General features: G+C 45.3%; 1 protein-coding gene across 2 annotated transcripts in view; it reads right to left on the reverse strand.

Moving 5' to 3' along the window:
- Positions 1-22,693, reverse strand: part of LOC140426151 (dihydropyrimidine dehydrogenase [NADP(+)]-like) — a 1,098,238-nt gene that overhangs the window by 293,002 nt on the left and 782,543 nt on the right. For both annotated transcript variants that reach the window (XM_072510567.1, XM_072510568.1), the window contains one exon: positions 14,024-14,188. In XM_072510567.1, coding sequence (XP_072366668.1) covers positions 14,024-14,188 — 165 coding nt within the window. The remainder of the gene's footprint in view (positions 1-14,023; positions 14,189-22,693) is intronic.

The following is a 22,693-nucleotide window of genomic DNA, read 5'->3' on the forward strand; positions in this document are numbered from 1 at the left end:
CGGCCAGTCGGGGACGGAGCATCGCGGGTCGGGTCTCAGCCAACGTACGGAGGCCGTGGATGCGACATGCGGTGTACTCTCTAAGTACGCCGCTTTTCAGGAGGAGGCGCATCGCAAAAGTGGCGTCGCCCCCGGTTTCGGCATCAATGGGGCTTTTCCGCCCAGTCGCCGAACGCGATTTCAGCGTCGGGGATCGGAGAATCCAGCCCAGTCTGCTTCGCCCTTCCACGATGCTCCATTCCTCTCAGGCGGAAATCTTGCAGACGTCAATTATTACAAGGATTTGCAAACTAGGACTGGGCACCATGGCTGCGGAGGGGGCGTGGGAGGCTACAAAAACACTGAAAAATCATTGGAAACTGTCGGGCTTGTTGGGGGCTGGCTGCCCGGGCTGGGGGCAGTAGTGGGGAGTGACTTGGTGCCACGTCCATGGACTTGGGGTGTCCCCCTCATGATCGGCGTGGCCTGGCTCAGACCACTATTGCTGCAGTCTATCTTTTAAACCCGCCCCTTTGGTGCTTCTTACAGGCTCCTGGCTGCTCACAGTGCTGAGTGTTCCCTGTGTGCTTTAAATGCTCAGAAGACTTCTGGTAATCTGGGAACTCACCTAGGCTGCCCCTGGACACCCTCATACGCCAGCTGTATCATCAAACCAAGCTCAGTCAGGAGCCCACCAGGTGTTGGCTCTCCTCAGAAGCACTGCCCCATTGCAGAGGAAGCAGATGATCAGCAGAGCTCACACCAAGCGGAGGGGACACCTGCACAGTGGCCTTTGGAGCCCCATCTGGTTCTCTGCACCTCTTAGATCAGAGGCCTCACCAGTGACCCCCAGCCTTACGGATCAGCAGCTGCTGGCACCACTGATTGCCTCTGCCACCACCTCCCAGGCGGTGTTCAGGAGTGCAGGCTTGAGTATGTGGCCCACGGTGGGGAAGAGGGAGTTCCTCTGCTCCTCACTGGCATGGAGCTGTGAGTCCACCTCGGACCCCCGGCCTATCTTGGGCAGATCTTGTCTAAGCCATATTCGTGGCTGCGGTGAGTGTGTGGTAAGTGGAGCGCAGGTGGCACGCTCTTTGGCACTAACTCCAGCCCTGGCTGTTAGACTGCCCGCAGGACCGGGGGTTTCCTCTTATTCCGCGTCGGAAGAGTGCTGGTGCATTTGCATGTTCTGACTCACTTGCCAAATAGCGTCCCCAACGGCAACACGAATCGCACGCTATTCAGTCCCAGTGGCATCACTTAGGGTACGGTTCAACAGGAAAACAGAGTCCCGTTTTGGGTGCGTTTAGCGGGATGTTTCCCGGTGCCTGCAGCGCCAAGAACAACCCCGTTGAAACAGGACTCTTGTTTTTTTGGCCTTGGTGAGGCTACACTTAACTTAATTTTTGTACTGACGAGCTCCTCAGCACAGAAAGAGTTCGGACACCATTTTTAAATTCCACCCCAGTCTCCCTGATCTCTGGACCCCCCACTGTGGCCTCCGACCCCACCAACACCTAAGCTTACCTGTTATGGGGTCTTCGGTCCCCCACTCATCTCATAAGAGCAGGGCACCCCTGGGCCCCTCACTGGTAGTACCAACCTGGCACCCAGACCCCTTGGCACCAGTGCCAGTGGACACCCTGGCCGTGCCAGGGTGGCACTTCCAGGGCAGCCAGGTGGCAGTGACAAAGTGCTCGGGTGGCAGCGGGAGTGCCAGGTCACCACTCTGCCCAGAGCCCGACCACCCGGTGGACCCCCAGATGCTGTTGCGCCTAGTTCACGTTTATATGGACTAATGCTAAATGGTGTCGTGGCGAGGTCTCCCAAGAGCAGGCGTTCGATCCTCGGCCTTGAGAGAATCCGGCGGTGACATATCTAAGTGAACCTAACTGCTCATATAATGGGCTTGTCACATCTGGAGTCAGGCATGATGACGCCGTTCAATTGTGCCCTCAGTCTCCCAAGTGGAAAATCCTGCCCGACATCCAACCCCACCCGCCCCCCAAGTCTTTATCCCCATCATATTCACATCCTCCGACACTAACCAGCGACGTAAACATGTGGATGACCATAAGACGTTCCGGAGTACAAATTTGACAACAACTTACATTTATATAGTACCTTTATCATGACAAAATGTCCAAAATACGCTTCACAGGAAATGAAAATGACAATCGCCTATTGTCACAAGTAGGCTTCAAATGAAGTTGCTGTGAAAAGCTCCTAGTTACCACATTCTGGCGCCTGTTCGGGGAGGCTGGTACGGGAATGTTATCAAGCAAAATATGAAGCAGTTCAATGACTTTTGACAAAACCTCAACTGATTGCTGCAACTCGTTCCAGCTCCCTCGGAACATTGGACCTCAGATAGGTGGACCTATGATGCAGCAAAGGTCTTTGCATGTATGAAGCACAGAATTTCTTTCAACAATCATGAAGTAAAACGGCTGATTATTAGCTGACCTTTAACTAAAACAGTTATTTTAGCCTCCAGATGCTGCCAGTACCAGGAGATTTGTAACACTGCTGGCACAAGAAACAGTTGCCTAAGCAGATAGGTAGGTGGACAGATGTGATAACACTGGGATTTAAACTGGAAGGTGGAGAAAGGTACTTCTGAGCCTGTCTGTAAATCAGGTGGGAGATGGTCGCTGGGGGAAAGGGATGCAAGAAAACAAAATCAACAGAAGAAGCATACTGATCAACTGTCAGAGGCGTGACGGAGAACCCTTTGCATGGCTCCCTTTACATCAATTGTTTTTTTCAAAACTTTGTCACGTGAAGAATGATGAAACATTTGGAACTTCTCCTCACTCCCAATTGTTGGCCAATTTCCATAATCTTCCAGGGTGTTCCCTCCATAATAGCAGATAAGTAATCACAGAATACCGACAGTGCAGAAGGAGGCCAGAATGCTCCACCATGTCCCCTTTTGGAAGAGGTGAATGGGAATTACAGCATGCATGACATCCATCAGCTGGATCGCTGACATTTAGGAAAAACTAGAACCAGAGGACACCATGGATGCCTTGTCCTCCCCTTAGCATGTTTCTTCTTCCTTGGGATGAATTTCTGCTGTGCCTCCCGAATAACCCCCCAAAACTCCTGCCATTGCTGTTCCACTGTCTTCCCTCCTAGGCTCCTTTCCAATCAACTCTGGCCAGCTCCTCCCTCATGCCTTTGTAGTTACCCTTATTTAATTGGAGTACAGTTACATGTGATTTCAGCTTCTCCCTCTCAAACTGCAGGGTAAATTCTATCATATTGTGGGCACTGCTCCCCAAGGGTTCCTTCACCTTAAGTTCCCTAATCAAGTCTGCCTCATTACACATCACCAAATCCAGAATTGCCTGTTCCCTAGTGGGCTCTACCACAAGCTGCTCCAAAAAACCATCTCTTAAACATTCCACAAATTACTTTTCTTGGGACCCACTACCAACCTGATTTTCCCAGTCCGCCTGCATGATGTCCCCCATGATTATTGTAATATTGCCTTTCTTACATGCTTTCTCTATCTCCTGATTTATTTTCTGACTAATGCTTAGGGGCCTGTACATAACTCCCATCAGGGTCCTTTTACCTTTGCGATTCCTCAACTCTACCTACAGAGATTCTATGCCTTCTGATCCTATATCGCGTCTTGCTATCGATTTAACTTCATTCCATACTAACAATGCAACCCCGCCCCTTTGCCCATCTGCCTGCTCTTTCGATAGGACACATATCCTTGGATATTTAGATCCCAGCCATAATCCCCTTGAAGCCACATTTCTGTGATGCCCACAACATCGTACTGGCCAATTTCAATGTGTGCAACAAGCTCATTTACCTTGTTCCGTATACTGCGCGCATTAAAGTACAATATCCTCAGTCCTACATTGACCACCTCACTTCTCAGACTTGTCACCTTTTTTGCTCTGCCTGATTCCCAGCTCTGAAGTGTTTGACTGTTGGCTGCTGCCTCTGTGGTGCTGACGCTTCTAGTGTTCAGGCAAAGTATCCAGGCCTCACAGTTTGATTGGAAGGCAAGGCAATAATCATCATCTGAGACAGGCATGTGTACCCACGAGAATGAACTTCAGAGCTGTGCAGTGCTCACATGACTAACAATGCCAGTTCCTTATTAGAAATAGCCTTCAATTGTGCAGCCAGAGGCTGCGCACAGCCAAAGGGAGTTAAAGGTGACCTTCAGCATATAACCATTAATAGGGCTCTGTCCTGGATGTGTCTGGTAGGGCAGACAGAGAGCAGCTGTTGTTGCCCCAGTTATGGGTATACACAATAGTGGAGGATGTCCTGTAGGCACCGCAAATGCCGAACCCCTCAATCCCCAGCCCAGGGTCGACCCCTGACCTATGGTGCCCAGCCCCTCCACCCAGGCCAGTTCCCCACTGCAGGGTCCCCCCCCTCCGCCACCCCATCCCCTCCCCGAGAACTGGGGCAGCAGCTCCTGTGCCGCTGGGCTGAATGCCGGGGATTGGACATGGCTACTAAACTCCTCAGCTGCCCTGAGCAGCCATTGCACTAGCTTCCCATTTTATAATAGGAGTGCTAAACAGCGCCCGCAGGATCTCTCACTGGGGAGCTGGTTAGTTCCAGGGAGGCTATTAATTCCACTTCTATCTCATTAATAAGATGGAAATTGGTCTCAAAAGGTCTCAAATGGTGTCTCTCCACATCTGGGCGGAGTCTGGAACCCGCAGCGGGAGCAGGCCGGCTAGATCGCAAACCAATTCATGCCCGGAACGAATCCCGATTTCGACCTTCCCACGATATAACCACTGTGCATGGATCTGTGCAGGCTGCAATGTGGCTGCTAAACAACACAAATAGCTTTAGGTGTGTTTAATTTCATGTTTCTGTGCCTGAAAGACTAAAACCTATAGTTAGATTCATGCTGGACAAAAGTGTTTGTAAGTGTAGGGACTGATTTCAATTCCAACAGTGATTGCATAACATCACTCCAGGGTAATTTAGAGGGCTAAGACATGAAGGGTAAATAAATCAGCAGTGGTTGCTTCGCAACTGTGATAGGGAATTTCTTTTAGTTTTAGTTTAGTTAATTTGATTGCAGTTGGAGATAGAAAAAGAGAGAGAAAGGACAGCTCTCACAGCTCTGTGAGAAGCAGTTGGTTTTAGAAGCCGAAAGAGGGAATACCTCTCTCAGCCTTGCTAGAAGAAACTCCATACAATGGAGTAATTGCGAAGAAAACAGATGCCGGAAATCTAAAGTCCAGCTAGTTAAGGAAACTAGAGAAATGAAGATAAGTTTACAAGAAGTCTGGGGTTAATGGATTAGAAGGAACTTGGAACCAGAACCGAGAGTTGAAAAGGCATTCGATTGTGAGAGGCCAGAATGAAACCTGCAGTAGTACTGAGGTCTGTGAAGAATTGCTGCAGTTTGGGAGACATTGGGCTGTTTTCTCCAAAAATGGGGCTATGTCCCCACGTAAAAACGCTGGAATTTTACTCTGGAGATTCCTTAAAAGCATTAGCAGCTATTCACTTATCTGCAGTGGGTTGGCAGGGCCCCGGAGTGCTTCTCGCAGCTTCAGCTGCAGATACGGGCCCCCGCGCTTCCGGTTCCGAGTCCACGCATGCGCACGGCGGCGGCCTCAAGCGGCCATGCCGAACGTGATGGTGGACTCAGCAGCGGACCTGGACGAGGAAAGAAGGTCCCAACGATCGGCCCCAGGCCACTACATATAACATGCCCGATCACCGCCCCAGCCACCCATAAAGCCCTCCCGGTACTTGATCCCCTCGCCCCCCACCAGGTCTGCCGTGGACTGAGTCCGCAGCCGCCACCTGAGGTCCACGACCGGTCAGATGTGGTTAGAACCACGCCGTCGGGAACTCGGCCAGTTTTGCCCGGAGAATCGTTGGGGGGGTGGGGGGCTCTGTCACTGGCCCCCCCAGCCGTGCCGCATAATCCGCGTGCAAGCGATTCTCCAGTCGGGAGCAGTGCCGCGCACGATTCCCGCGTGAACATCGATTCTCCGTCCCCGCGCCAAACGCGATTTCGGCATGGGGCTGCGGGGAATCCCGCCCATTATTTGAAATTGGTACCTAGACCAAGAAAAGTTTGAATAAAAAACTTTCAGACAAAGGAAACCTGAAAAGAGAGGTGTAAAAGCTGAAAGCGAAATCTTGATGGTAGGAGTGGAGGGAAAGCAAAATTTCATAGAAGATTTGAAAGTGTGACTTTTGGAAGCCGAAGTTCAGGGAGACAAGGTGATTCACCGCATGAGAATCATCTGGAGTCATTTTGTGGAGAAATGTCACTTGGGTTCAACGAGGAGTGTGTTTTACCACAGTCATCTTGTGTGCTTAAAAGGGACCTTGTATGGGCAGCATGGTGGCACAGTGGTTAGCACAGCTGCCTCACGGCGCCGAGGTCCCAATTTCAATTCGGGCTCTGGGTCACTGTCCGTGTGGAGTTTGCACATTCTCTCCGTGTTTGCGTGGGTTTCACCCCCACAACCCAAAGATGTGCAGGCTAGGTGGATTGGCCACGCTAAATTGCCCCTTAATTGGAAAAAATAATTTGGGTACTCTAAAAAATTTTTTTTTTTAAAGCGACCTTGTGTGTTAATGATACAACTCTAGCTTAAGATGTACTTTGTAGTCCAGGTTAATATTAAAATCTATGTGTAATTGTTAAGCTAAGGGGCGAGTAAAGGAGTACTGTGTCATAATTCAATCTTTTCATGTTCAATAAATGTTTTTTTTTCTTGTTAAAACTAATAACTAGCCCTGTGACTCTGCTCCTCCACGTTTTATAAAGAAAAGTAAGAATTACAGTAATTTGAGCCAGGGTTTAATTCTGGGATCTTCCCGTGCAGTTATAACACCAACTGAGATCATAACAGGTAGATGACTGTATTTCCCAAAAATAGACAAGTTTATTAAGCTGGTGCCCAAAATGTCATCCATGTATATGCATAGGTTCAGCATAGCAGAACTTGACTGGTCATGTTTCAAATCATAACAAGGATATATTTTAGCATATCTTTACATGATTTCAAAACTAACAAGCATTGTAGTTGCTATAAAACCAGTTACATCAAACGCAGCCAAAAAGGAGGAATATGCAAAGCTATTTGGACTGGAATTGGATCCTGCAGGGATTGGTCGCTAATCCTTCTGAGAAGCATTTATTTGAAAATTTTGTAATGAATCAGAGGAAGCTAACTGAAAAGCCTGTCTGTTTAACCCATTCACTAACTGTCTGACTGACTGCTACAACTGAAGTCACAACAGTGTCTGGTATGAATGATATTGATTATCTTCTGAAGTGACATGACAGCCTTATGAAAATCCTCTGTGCAATCCAGAGAGAAACCAGAGGGCGGCACGGTGGCACAGTGGTTAGCACTGCTGCCTCACAGCTCCAAGGATCCGGGTGTGATTCTGGCATTGGGTGACTGTGTGCAGTTTACACGTTCTCCCAATGACTGTGTGGTTATCCTGTGGGTGCTCCGGTTTCGTCCCATAGTCCAAAAATGTACAGACTAGGTGGATTGGCCTTGATCAATTGCCCCTTAGTGTCCAAAGATGTGCAGATTTGGTGGGGTTACGGGGATAGGGCAGGGGGGTGGGCCTGGTAGTGTGCTCCTTCAGAGGGCATGTGCATTCTCACAGTTCATGTTGGCTGGTATATTGCTGCCGGTTCTGCCAAAGGCAAGTCCCTGCCGTGGGTTCCCTGGTGGCGGTGGATGCAAACAATGGGAAGACACGTTGGCAGCAGTGAGACTGGAAGATTCTGCCACCAGTCCATGCTGCCTGCCACTGGAAAACACTCTCCTGAGAGTGGGGGGTGAAATATCCCACCCATTACGTCAATTGTATTGTTACGGTTAAGGACAAACAGTGGAAGGTATTGATTGATTATGTATCTTGACCAACTATAAAAAGGAACTGTCTTGTTGTTACCATGCTATCAATGAGTTCAGTTGTCCATTTGTTTATTTTCATTGGTACTCAAAAGGGCATAAAAGGGGACTTTCCTATCTGTTCCGATGGACTTTTACATTGATCCTTCGGGAGCCGCAGCCCTACAATTTGAGCCATCTCGCGGGCATCCCTTCCGTGCCTCTTCATTTGGCGTGGAGGGGTTTCCTGCACGGGATACTGCTGCACTCCTCTCACTTCCTCGCCCTCATCAACCGCCCGGACGCACCATGGTGTCATGTCCTGCTGTCTTACCTGTCCAGGGGTCCTCCGTAGTGGGCGCTCTTTTCCATCAGAGTCCTGACATAGAGGGTGTTGTATGCAACTCTCTTACAAGCAAAAGGTTCACACACTCCCAGGCTGCCTGTAAATTCTGCAGCCTTTAGAAGTCCGTGGTCCATGTGGGTGAGGCGGCAGCACCTTTTTGATTATTTGAGGGGGCTGCTTCTCAAGTGCTGGCTGCCTTTCAGCCCCACACTCCTGATCTTTGGCCACCTATCATGGAGGGGGGGGAAGGGGGCAAGTAGGCTGAGGGCATCCTTGTAGCCTGACCTGGGTCTGGTCAATGTGGCAATCAACAGGCCCACGCAGCGGGCAGTCGAGGGTGTCATCTGTCCTGACTGTCTGCCCTCTTCCGCGGGTATGTTCATGCCCTGGTGACACTGGAGAAGGAGCACCAAATGCCCATCAGTATGCCCGAGGTCTTCCACGCCAGGTGGATGCCACAAGGGCTGAAGTGCATGATCAGGCCTGGAAATGACATTTCAATTGAATTTGCTATGTTTCGTTGAAGATTTGTGTTTCGTTACAGACCCCCTTTAAGGGGATGTCTATTTGTTAATTAGTTTGTTTAATTGCTGTATACTAAGGGGGGGGGAAAAGGGCCAGGGATGCCCAGTTGGCGGATGACCGCTGTGGATCAGATTGGTGCCGACAACATAGGATTCAAACCCTGCTCCCCCTGGGGTGAATTCGGGACCTGGCTCCTCGTCCTACCCATACCGGGGTCTTGGTGCTGTGGGCATGCTCTGCCTTGGGCATAGAATAGATGCAGACCACCCAGTTTCTTTACTGTGATTTCATTTGCTCTGTATGTGGGAGTCCTTCCCTTTTCCCATTGGGAATCTGACATGGAGGGTGTTGCACGCAGCAGTCCAGCACAATATAAGAGTTAGATGGCTTACAAACTCCCTTTTTGTTTGGCTCAAAATAGTTTGAAATGGATTGCTGGGTTGGTTGGGAGGTCGGAGGAAGATATATGCAATGCTGCATATTGTGAATAAACCAACCATCAAGAAAATCATTTGTGTCTTGGAATCCTTCCAACACTCAATTCCAGCATTAAATCCAAGATTATTTTGTGTATAGAGTAATAATAAATTCACTGAAAACACAAGTCTGCTATTGGGACAATGGGGATAGTGATCACAATTCAGTTTGATTTAGTATAATAATAATAAGAAGAAGAATCTTTATTATTGTCACAAGTAGGCTTACATTAACACTGCAATGACGTTATTATGAAAATCATGGAAAAGGACAGAGATAAAGCAGGTGTGAAGGCTTTGAACTGGGAAAAGCAAATTTTGCAGGGATGCAAAGGAACTTGGCTGAGGTGCTCGTCCAGCGTTGCTAGAGGATAAATCAGTGGAAAACCAACGGGAACCACTAAAAAGCAAGATCCCAAATGTACAAAGTAGATGTAGAAACATGGAAAAAAATAGGAGCAGGTGGAAGCCATTTGGCCCTTCAAGCCCGCTCCGCCATTCATTATGATCATGGCTGATGATTCAACTCAATAGCCTAATCCCGCTTTCCCCCATATCCTTTGATCCCCTTCGCCCAAGTGCTATATCTAACTGCTTCTTGAAACCACACAATGTTTTGGACTCAACTAATTGCTGTGGTAACAAATTCCACAGGCTGACCACTCTCTGGGTGAAAAATCTCTCCTCATCTCTGTCCTAAATGGTCCATTCCGTATCCTCAGACTGTGACCCCTGGTTCTGAACACACCCACCATCGGGAACATCCTTCCCTGTCCATATCCCTTTCTTAAAGTAAGAGTAGTACTGTCAAATCTAGATGCCCCTGGTTGTCTAGAGGAATACAGGGGAAGATCAAACAGAAAAAGAATGCATGTGATAGGCAAAAAGAACTAAGCACTGCAGATAGCTTAGACGAGTAAAGGAATTGCAGCGACAAAGCAAAAAAGGAAATAATGAAATCAAAGAGAGGGCATGGAAAAAGATACGCAATTAAAGTTAAAGAAAACCCCAAATATATTTTATCAAAATATTAATGGTACAAGGTTAGTTAAGGAAGAAGTGGACCTATCAGCGATGAAGAAGGGAACTTGTGTGTAGATGTAGAGGCCTTGCGAAAGGTTTTAAATGAATATTTTCTCTTCGTGTTTACAAAGGTAATGGATGACAGTAGTCCAGGCGGAACACTGAGATATTGGACGGGATAATCATAAAGAGAGAGGTAGTACTCGAAGCATTGGAATCCTTGAAAATTGATAATTCGCCAGGGCCAGATGGATTGTTTCCAAGGCTGCTGAAGGCGGTCAGGGAGGAGATAGCAGATGCTCTGAGGATGATTTTCCAATCCTCACTAGATGCAGGGGAGGTACCGGAGGACTGGAGAAATGCAAACGTGGTTCCATTGTTTAAAAAGGTATCGAAGGAAATGCCAAACAATTACAGGCCAGTTAATCTTATGTCGGTGGTGAGCAAATTATTAGAATCACTCCTGAGGAATAGGGTCAATTGCCATACAGAACGGCATGGACTAGTCAGGGATGGTCAGCATGGATTTGTTAAAGGAAGGTCTTGCCTCACAATTTTGATTGAATTATTTGAGGAAGTGACAAGAAGGGTTGATGAAGATAGTACAGTGGATGTTGTGTGCATTGATTATTGCAAGGCATTTGGCAAGGTCCTACATGGCAGATTGGTCACAAACGTAAAAGCCCATAGGATACAGGGCAATGTGGCAAACTAGATAAAAAGTTGGCTTAGCAACAGGAAACAAAGGATAATGGTCAATTGATGCCCTGTCAAATGGAAAATTGTTTCAAGTGGTGTTCCACAGAGGACCCTACTGTTTGTGTTATATATAAACAATTTGGACATGAATGTGGGTGGGCAAAACAGAGACATTTTCAGATGACATAAAGATTAGCCGAGTAGAGGATAATATAGCTAGCTATAATCTCCAAAACTATATAGATGGGTTGGTGGAGTGAATGATAAAGTGGAAGATGGATTTTAACACAGAGAGGTGTGAGGTCATGCATTTAGGGAGGTCAAATAGTGAGTACACAATAAATGGGAATATATTGAGAGGGGTAGATGAAGTGAGAGATCTTGGTGCACAGATCCTGAAAGGCAGCAGTTCAAGAAGACAAGGTTGTAAAGAAGGTAGCTTTGACAAAGAGACATCCAGATTCGAAACACTAGCTCCCTTTTCTCTCCACAGATGCTGTCAGACCTCCAGAGATTGCCCAGTATTTTTTGTGGTAAAGAAGTCAAATGGAATGCTCTCCTTCTTTGGCAGAAGTATAGAATATAAAAGCAAGGATATGATGTTGGAATTGTATAAGACACTGGCGAGGGAATTGTATAAGACACTGGCGAGGGAATTGTATAAGACACTGGCGAGGGAATTGTACAAGACACTGGCGAGAGAATTGTACAAGACACTGGCGAGGGAATTGTATAAGACACTGGCGAGGGAATTGTACAAGACACTGGCGAGGGATTTGTATAAGACACTGGCGAGGGAATTGTATAAGACACTGGTGAGGGAATTGTATAAGACACTGGCGAGGGAATTGTATAAGACACTGGCGAGGGAATTGTACAAGACACTGGCGAGGGAATTGTACAGGACACTGGCGAGGGAATTGTATAAGTCACTGGCCAGAGAATTGTATAAGACACTGGCGGGGGAATTGAAAAAGACACTGGTGAGGGAATTGTACAAGACACTGGCGAGGGAATTGTACAGGACACTGGCGAGGGAATTGTACAAGACACTGGCGAGGGAATTGTATAAGACACTGGCGAGGGAATTGTATAAGACACTGGCGAGGGAATTGTATAAGACACTGGCGAGAGAATTGTATAAGACACTGGCGAAAGAATTGTATAAGACACTGGCGAGAGAATTGTAAGACACTGACGAGGGAATTGTAAGACACTGGCGAGGGAATTGTACAAGACACTGGCGAGAGAATTGTATAAGACACTGGCGAGAGAATTGTATAAGACGCTGGTGAGGGACTTGTACAAGACACTGGCGAGAGAATTGTATAAGACACTGGCGAGAGAATTGTATAAGACACTGGCGAGAGAATTGTATAAGACACTGGTGAGGGAATTGTACAGGACACTGGCGAGGGAATTGTATAAGACACTGGCGAGGGAATTGTATAAGACACTGGCGAGGGAATTGTATAAGACACTGGTGAGGGAATTGTACAGGACACTGGCGAGGGAATTGTATAAGACACTGGCGAGAGAATTGTATAAGACACTGGCGGGGGAATTGAAAAAGACACTGGCGAGAGAATTGTACAAGACACTGGCGAGGGAATTGTATAAGACACTGGCGAGAGAATTGTATAAGACACTGGTGAGGGAATTGTACAGGACACTGGCGAGGGAATTGTATAAGACACTGGCGAGGGAATTGTATAAGACACTGGCGAGGGAATTGTATAAGACACTGGTGAGGGAATTGTACAGGACACTGGCGAGGGAATTGTATAAGACACTGGCGAGAGAATTGTATAAGACACTGGCGGGGGAATTGAAAAAGACACTGGCGAGAGAATTGTACAAGACACTGGCGAGGGAATTGAAAAAGACACTGGCGAGGGAATTGTACAAGTCACTGGCGAGGGAATTGTATAAGGCACTGGCGAGGGAATTGTATAAGACACTGGCGAGGGAATTGTATAGGACACTGGCGAGAGAATTGTATAAGACACTGGCGAAAGAATTGTATAAGACACTGGCGAGAGAATTGTACAAGACACTGGCGAAGGAATTGTAAGACACTGACGAGGGAATTGTACAAGACACTGGCGAGGGAATTGTATAAGACACTGGTGAGGGAATTGTACAAGACACTGGCGAGGGAATTGTACAAGACACTGGCGAGGGAATTGTATAAGACACTGGCGAGAGAATTGGAAGACACTGGCGAGGGAATTGTATAAGACACTGGTGAGGGAATTGTACAAGACACTGGTGAGGGAATTGTACAAGACACTGGTGAGGGAATTGTACAAGACACTGGCGAGGGAATTGTACAAGACACTGGTGAGGCCACAACTGGAACATTGTGCGCAGTTTTGGTTACATTATAGGAAGGACGTAATTGCTCTGGAGAGAGTGCAGAGGAGGTTTACAAGAATGTTGCCAGGGCTAGAAAAGTGTAGCTATGAGTCGGATTGGACAGATTGGGGTTATTTTTCTTGGAACAAAGATGGCTAAGGTGCACAGAAGTTTGAGGGGAAAAGATAGAGTGGACAGTATAAAATAGTTTCCTTTGGCGGAGAATGAACCAGGGGACATAGATTCAAGATAAGTGGCAGAAAGTGTAAAGCGGACATGAGGAAGAACTTTTTTTACGTAGAGGGTAGTGGGAGTCTGGAATTCGCTGCCCGGGTTGGTGGTGGAGGCAGAGAGCCTAAGCTCCTTTAAAAAGTACCTGGATCTGCACCTTAAGTGCTGTGAGCTTCAGCACTGTGGGCCGGGTGCAGGAAGGTGGGATTAGAAAGGGCACCTGGGTGTCCTCAGGCTGGCATGGACAAGATGGGCCAAATGGCCTCCTTCTGTGCTATAATTTTCGATGATTCTATGGGAGTTGATTACTGTATTGCTTACAAGACAAAGTCCATGGAAAACTGAAATCTGGCCGTTGACTATGTTTAAAAATAAGTGTAAAGAAATCTAAAAATAATCACAGTTTGTAAGCCAAGATGATAATTCATATTTAAATGTTACTTCAGTTCATGTAAAATAAACACAGGGTCAACTATCAAGGGACAGTTTCAACTAATTATGGTACTCACATTATTTGGGAAATCAGCCTTTAATTCAGTCATGCTTTTGCACCAATATGCACATGTCTTCTCACTGATCAGTTCAATGTTCAGAAAGGAGCTCTGTCCTGGACCATAGACAGGACCAGAAGTCATTCCACGTATAATTCTTGGAGAAACATTGGTCACAATATCCTGTTAAATATAACATGCACATCAGTCAAGAGGCAATCCATCATTAATGTTTTAAAAAAAGCCTTCTAGCCTAATCAACAGGCAGTGCAATTAATTCTTACTTCCTCCTTTTAATTTGGTCTCTTTATTTCCCCTCCACAAATGGCTTGTGTGAAAATATAGTGGCATGTGAAATTGCCGTCTTGGGTTCGTAGGGGCAGGGTGGGAGAGACTGCATTGAAGGATACCAATAGAGATGTCTTTAGCTCCTTCTTAAGGTACTGATAAATTTGCCTTAATAGTGTAAGTGGATGTTTGACATCAGCAAAACTTCATGGACACTGTTGTGGAATATTTAAGTTGCAGGCTAATTTGTGACTTTTTCATTGAACTCTCACCAAATTTACAGCAGGATGGGGGCCTGGGTTTCAGGCCCACAGTATCATGTGGATTCACAGCTAGAAGCTCATGTAACCAGTGTATAGTAATAAGCGGCATTGGGACATAAAGTGCTTCGATCTGCTGCGCTATGCCTTAATTAATACTATCATCAAGATCCCGCAATTGATAGTCGGACAAGAAACGGTAAGAGCAAATATATCTTTAGATTTACCTGTTGGGTGTTGTACCATAAAAAAACACTTGCATTAATATGCTAATAACCTTTAGTGTATAATTAACTTGACAAGTTTCTATCTAATCAGTGCTTAGTTGAAAAAAAACAACAGAGGAAAGGTAAGAAAATTAAGTCAAGTACAGTTTTTTTTAAAAATCAACACTTCAAAAGATTCTATATACTATCTATGGGTAATACACTGCGACATTAGCATGATGTCGAAAATTATAGATAAAGGGATATAATAAAATCGCAGGGAAAGTTCAAACATTAGCAATCACTTCAAAGGCCTGTAGGCATTCAAAGATGAAAATGATTTTGAACCTGTTTTCTATGAAAAGGCTAATTATACATCTCCCAATATGCTGATGCTCTGCATACATTTCAGAGGTTAGACTGTGATACAATCCACTTCAGTGGTGTAATTTGACAGTTAAAGGGCCAAATAGCATGTAGAATTACTACTTTAACTTTTAAATTAACCTCAACATTAACCTTACTTGGGAAATCATAGTAAAAAGTTAATTTGTTAGTGGTAGAAACAAAAGATCTTGAGGATTAAAATTACACAGAGAATAACTATAATATTAATGCTTTAACTAGTGATATGCTCGCAAACATATTGCATTGATTAAAATTACAGAAGAAAAATACAAAGCATTTTGTTACATAATAAAATTGTAACAAAGATGCTTTGCACCAATATTAGCTCCGAAATAATTTGTGCTCAACTTTATTCAAGGTCACAAAACACACACCTCTTGTATTTCGACTTCTTTCCTGTTATGCATTATTTAAATGTCTCAAGTTAAATGAGTCTCGTAAAAGATGATGGCCTCGATTCTCCAGTTCCCCCGGCCGCGTTTACCTCGGCGGCGCGCCGTTTGCTGGTGGTGGGATTCTCTACGTCCGCCACTTGTCAATGAGATTTTGCACTGAAGCCACCCCAAGAAAACTTTTATCCAGCTTTGACGGGAAGGTGCAGGGTGGGGGGCACTTCAATATGAAGGAGTTGGGGCGCCCTCCGCTCCGGGACCATTGAGGTCTGGTCCTCCCTCCTGCCCTGACCTACCATCTGATGCCCTGAGCCCCCCCTCCTGACCCCCCAGGGTCTTTTCCAAAAATCCTGGGGCTTATTCCCAGACAGAGCACTGCAGTACCGCTTCTGGCTAGTGCAGCGCTGTGCCTGGCAGGGTTGGAGACTGGGTGACCAATATGATTGACTGACAACTCTCACAGGCAGGCCTTCCTTCCAAGGGAGGACAGAAGTCCCGCCCACTGCTAAACTCGCTCAAGGAGTGTTAAATGGCAGCGGTAGCGCATTGTGCGCTGACTCATACTCACCGTCCTTAAACTTCCACCTGATGTTTTTTTCTCCACAGAGGCTACCTCACCTGCTGAGTTCAGCTTCTTCTCTTTTTATTTCTTCCAACACTCGTTCTGGTTGCATCTGATCTCTGCTACCACCTGAAACGTTATCTTGCCATGCCTAAGAACACTTGCTGTTGTTAATATTGTTCCAGGAGAAACTGAAAACCTGGCCCGTTATTCAATGATCCTAGTAGGGTTAATGAGGCCCAGGAAGGAAGCTGTTTCCATACGGAGTGACTGGAGTGATGTTACAGTACAACATGGTTAAAGGCACCATTTTAATTGGAGGGAAATATCCTGCTGATGATCTGCCTATGAATGATGAGCCTTCTGAATAGTGACCCCACCTGTGGCTGAGATCTACTTCCCTCAGCAGTCGGCACACCTCCTGGGTCCACATTTCCAGCCTTTTCTTCAAACACAGCCTCAATCACAATGCAAGGTTTTGCTTGGGAACTCTGTTATTGTGCGTTTATCTTTGGATTTGTTGGCTTCTTACTCTCGAAGACACCTTGCTGGAGGCGATGGTCTTCTGTTGAAAAACCTTCATTTACTCGCAAACTATTTACAAAGGTTAAATAAGACATAACTAGAACGACTCTCCACGATTCTTTAAGTTCATCTGCCCTGAGTGTCTTCATGGTGACAGAGCTCCTTACACACATGCTCAGTTGCCATCATTAGAGTTGATCCTTTACTCCATAGGAGTGTACAGCAGTGTGATCAAGGCAGTGAAACCTTGCTTTAAGAATGCCAGTAGTCCCCTCAATGATCACTTTAGTGAATTAGTGGGTGTTACTGTACCATTTTGGGTTCAGCAGCTAAAGCAGGTTTACTAGCCATATGAAGCAATCCTCTTCAGTCAGGAACTATCCAAAATAATTCTCTGCCTTCCCTAAATAGAGCTTGGCAACTGGATATCCTCAAATTGAACACATCATGACAATTCTGAACAACTTTCCAATGACGTGCACGTTTGACTGCAGCAAATTACAGAAAATGTGCACAATGGAATTCCTTTCTCGGGTGTAGATTCACAAGCTCCACTCTAAGACCCCATATAGTGCAATGTTTGAACTTTGGGGAATCCACGATACAAACTGAAAACTAATTTTGTGTTAGGGCCTCTGAGCCATTCTGGAAGGAGTAAATTCCCCAGCCCTCCTGAAGGTGGTGTCGGTCACCTGGTACACGCAGACAGATCACTGGGTGATGCTGCATAGATCCCTAATTACAGCTCAAAATGAGCCAGTAACATAGAGGCTGATATTGTGCTGCCTTTCCAATCACTGAAAGAAGCTTTTTATTACCTGACTGGGATGACAGGTGATTTGGCGGAAAGTGGCACACATCATTGTCAGTGAATTGAAGCTGTTGAAGGCTGACTTCTTCCCTCGGTACCTCAGAAGATCAGTAGGATGCATTTTGGGATGGGGAGGGTGTTAAGAAGGGGTCAGTAATGTGGCAGCAGGTTGACATCCTTCTTCTTTGATGCTACACCATTTGCAACTCCATGTGCTTGATAATGTCACTTATTGTCAGTGAGTCAAAAATGTGCTGCTAACCAGAAAGTGCCTAATTCTGGCAGTGCAATGGCTCACAAAGCAAACAAAAGGAAAGAGCGAACATTTCCCACTATTTTTAAAGAGAAATTGACAAACGTTTCCCAGACAGTCAGCACTTCAACTGAATAGGTCTCTTGGAGCAGGAATAAACTGGCGTTTTCCCAAATGGCAGGCAGTGACAAGTGGGGTACCACAGGAATCGGTGCTAGGACCCCAGCTATTCAAAATATATATTAATGATTTAGATGAGGGAGCTAAATGTAATATCTCCAAAATTTGCAGATGGCCCAAAGTTGGGTGGGAGGGTGAGCTGTGAGGAGAATGCAGAGATCCTTCAGTGTGATTTGGACAAGTTGAGTGAGTGGGAAAGTTATTTACTTTCTTAGCAAAAACAGGAAGACAGATTTTTATTCGTGTGGTGGTATGTATTAGGGGTAGTACGGCACCTGTGAAGCCGAGAGGCTATTGGCTGACAGGTCCCGGGTCCTGGCAGGCTCCGTCCTGAAGGCGGAGTATAAGAGCTCGAGTTCTCCCAGCAGCCGCATTCTGTAACTGAGCTGCTGGGGAACAGGTCTTGCTTAACAAAGCCTCGATTGATTTAATCTCTTCTCGACTTGAGTAATTGTTGCGCTACAATTTACTAAGCAAGACCTGTTCCCCAGCAGCTCAGTTACAGAGTCTTTTAGGCTTGCTTAATAAATTCTCGATTGATTTCATCTCTTCTCGACTTGAGTGAGTAATTGTTGCGCTACAATCTGAAGGGCCAAAGATTGAGAGAGGGGAACGTGCAAAGAGAGCTGGGTATCCTTGCACACCAGTTGCTGAAAGTAAACATGCAGGTATAGCAGGTGGTAAAGAAGGAAAATGGTATGTTGACATTCATTGCAAGACGATTCGAGTACAGGATCAGGGATGTCTTGCTGTAATTATACAGGGCTTTGGTGAGGCCACACTTGGAATATTGTGTGCAGGTTTGGTCTCCTTATCTGAAAAAGGGTGGTCTTGTTCTTGAGGGAGTGCAGCAAACGTTTATCAGACTGATTCCTGGGATGGTGGGACTGACATATGAGGAAAGACTGAATTAGGTAGGATTATATTCACTGGGGTTTAGAAGAATGAGGAGGGATCTTATAGACACCTATATAATTATAACAGGACCAATTTAGGGTAGTTGCAGGAAGGATGTTCCTGATTGTGGGTGTGTCCAGAATCAGGGGTTACAGTCTAAGGATATGGGGTAAACCATTTAGACAGAAATGAGAAGAAATCTCTTCACTCAGAGAGTGGTGAGTCCCAAATCAGTTGAGGTCAAAACATTGTGTCCGGAATTCTCTGGCCATTGGGATTCTCTTTTGCCGCTGGTAGCGCATCCCCGCCTGGGGGTTTCCCAGCGGTATGGTGTGCCTTCAATGGGAAGTCCCATTGACAAGCTGCGTGAAGAGAGAATCACGCCACCAGTGAATGGCACGCCACTGAGAATCATGAGGCTGGAGGACCGGAGAGTTCAGCACTGTGTGTTTTGAAGAAGGCGTTCGATATAGATCTTGGGGCTAAAGGGATGAAAAGATATGGGGGTAATGCGGGAACAGGTTACTAGTTGGATAATCAGTCATAATCATAATGAATGATGGATCAAGCTTGGAGGGCTGAATGACCTGCTCCTGCTCCTGTTTTCTATGTTTTTAGACCTCGAATTCTGCCAAATGGGTCTGTCCATGAGAGGATAGGTCTCATTTATCTGTGTCTAGGTTACACTGACAGAAATAATGTGCAATGGCGTTGGAAATGGGGGGAAATTTGACAAGATCTGTCATGTATATCATGCATGTGCGTGCCAGTAAATAATGGATGCAAAATTGCAACTTCCAACCTGAAGCAGAAGATTCTGTGGAAAGCAGGAAGGTTCTCACTTAACACTATGATCCTCACAATTTTGCAAAGACAACATTTTGCTCCTATCTCACCAAAACCACCACAGGATTTTATGGTCATTTGGTCTGTAGCCTTGTATGCTAAGGCGTTTCAAGTGCTCATCTAAATGCTTCTTAAATGTTGTCAGATTCTCACTATCCTCTGGGTGAAGAAGTTTTTCTTCAAATCCTCTCTTAAGTTCCTGCCACTGATTTTAAATCTATGCCCCCTGGTTATTCCCCCTTAGTAGAGGAGTTAAACCTCCTTCCTATCTATGTCTGCCATAATTTTATATCCCCTCAGCCTTCTCTGCTCTAAGAAACATAACGTCAGCCTAGCCAGCCTCTCTTCATAGCTGAAACGTTCCAGCCCAGGCAACATCCTGGTGAATCTCCTCTGCACCCTCTCTAGTGCAACTCTTCCTATAGCCCCATAGTCCTTAATAAACAATGGTGGGGAGGAGTGTGATGAAATTTATCATGTGACTGTCACGTGCCAACACAGGATAGGTTTGATGGTTCAGTTGGTCACTTGTTGTCCTTCATTTTCCTTTATATCGTTAAGTATTTGATGTTATGGCTAGCTGGCCACTAATTAAGTTACGCAAGGAATTATTTTTAAAATAAAATCAACATTGCTTGCTAACTTTCCGTAAAATCTATTGCTACCCATTGAGTGCATAAAACCTGTTTTTTGCTGATGAGTCAAACCTAACTCTTTTACTATTTACCAATTAACCACAATTTACATATTTTAATTAAGAAGCAAGCAATATAAAACAATTAGGATAATCAGTGTGCTAACTAGATTGCATAACATTTAGACAGTTTTCCAGAGAGATAGGCAAAAATAACCTTAATTAGTGCTAATTGGTACTGATTTGCATATGTTTGATAAAGCGTACAGTTACCATAATATAGGATTATTTATCTTTGTATCTGTCAAATGCTGCCATTTTATAGGATGAAATAATTTTCACACTAGATTTACATGGTAAGTGGTTTAAAGTGTTTGTTGAAGCCACGTTAAGTTTATTTGCAATTCCTCAGATTAAAAAGCCAAATTCCATCAACACAGAAGAAAGCCGTATAGATAAAAGTGGTGAGTGAAAATCAGTGACAATTACATTAAAAAGAAACGTCAAACTATTTAATCTATTTTCAAAACACCATATGGTCTTTGGTAACTGAATGTATTCTCATATAAAATGAACTATCTGTAGTCTTTAAACTGGCCAGGAAAATACTTAGCTGTGATGGCCATTACCACATAGTCCTAAATATTCCAGTCTATCTCAACCATACTTAAATTATTCACCTCACTTACTGAACATCAAATACAGGGCTTACTTAGATCATATTTAGAGAAAACAGCACAGAGCAACATATCTATCCGGCTTACAAATTCCATGCGATGAAATTGTGAAATTATATTTCTAACATGTAAAAAAATGCCACAAAGCACTGAGAAAGCAAATTTTACACTGTATTTTTTTAAAAAGTATTTTTATTGCACTTTTAACATTTTGTACAGGCTGAGCATCCTTTATCCGAAATTCTTGGTGTCGAGTGTGTGTCGGACTTTTGGAATTTTGTGGATTTCGGAATATAATTTGCATCTGCGGTGCGATGGGAACTGGCGCATGTGCTAGTGCGTGGGTTTCCTTTGGGTGCTCCGGTTTCCTCCCACAGCCCAAAGACGTGCAAGTTAGGTGGATTGGCCATGATAAATTGCCCTTAGTGACCAAAAAAAAGGTTAGGAGGGGTTATTGGGTTACGGGGATAGGGTGGAAGTGAGGGCTTAAGTGGGTCGGTGCAGACTCGATGGGCCGAATGGCCTCCTTCTGCACTGTATGTTCTATGCTACGCATTGGGGACTGCGCATGTGCGGTGCGTTGAGAATTGCACTGTGCGGCAAGTTGGGAACTGCGTATCGCCCGGGAACCTTCCCAGAGCCTTGTGGGATCTTCCACTCGTGACATCACGTCAGCGCTCGAAAAAAAGTGTGGATTTTGGAATTTGTCGGTTTGCGGAATTTCTGTTATAAGGGGTGCTCATTCTGTATCACGCATTAACAGGGCCAAACCAGACCAACACATATATCAGCAAACAAAGAGGTTCCAACTGACAACTGTAACAATAGCCCCCCCCCTTAACAAAAATATTTCCCTTGCAGACGTTACATTGCCAGACTTGTCCAAAACACATATTTACAGTGGTTTATATACATTGTGGTGCAGAAGTTAATTTGCCAGCAAAGTGGCCTCTTATTGTTCTCCTTCTGTAATAATCCACAGGAGGCAGGGGTAAGTATTTATTTGCAATGACTATATCCAAGAGCAGCTCCAAACAGTGCTGTTAGCATTCCAGTCAACTTAAGACTAGTTCACAAAGCAGCCAACCAATAATTCCAATTGGAGGTCATTACACCTTCCCTCTGCCTGTCTCCCGTGTTTCTCTTGTGTGCATTTGCCTCCCCCCACCCCCGTCCCGTGCCCTTCCCCCCTTTCTTTTTCTTCCTTGTTCCGTTATTTGCTCTGAGCCCCCCTCCCATCCCCCCTAATTTTACACTGTATTTGTACTGCAATCTTAGTTTTCATACATCTGTATATATTATAATTTCAGCACATCAGAAATAGAACAAGAATAAATGTTTGCACATAAAACTTTGTCTTGCCAGGCAAAGAGTGTGTTACGGATCCGATCAGCAAGGTCACAGCTTGTGTTTTCACACATGCACAAGCAGCTCAAAAAAGCATGACAAACCTCAACTTTCACAGAGAAATGCTGTTGCTTTTTTCCTCAGGCCAGATTGTGTAACTAAAGCATTATGAATTATCCACAGATGGAAAAAACCTACTTGCTAAATATAACACATTCCCTTTAATCTGCAGCGATGTGCGGACATGTATAACCTCAAAAATATGTTGTCGGCAATCTTCCATTCTCCTATACCATATAGATCAAAATTGGTATCAAATGAAAGGGACTTTTTAATGTATTGAAAAAGAACAATCACCCAAAATATTTGTAGGGATAATAACAAAGGGGATGCGTGTCATGC

Source organism: Scyliorhinus torazame, chromosome 7 (genome assembly GCF_047496885.1).
Source record: "Scyliorhinus torazame isolate Kashiwa2021f chromosome 7, sScyTor2.1, whole genome shotgun sequence".
NCBI lineage: Eukaryota > Metazoa > Chordata > Chondrichthyes > Carcharhiniformes > Scyliorhinidae > Scyliorhinus > Scyliorhinus torazame.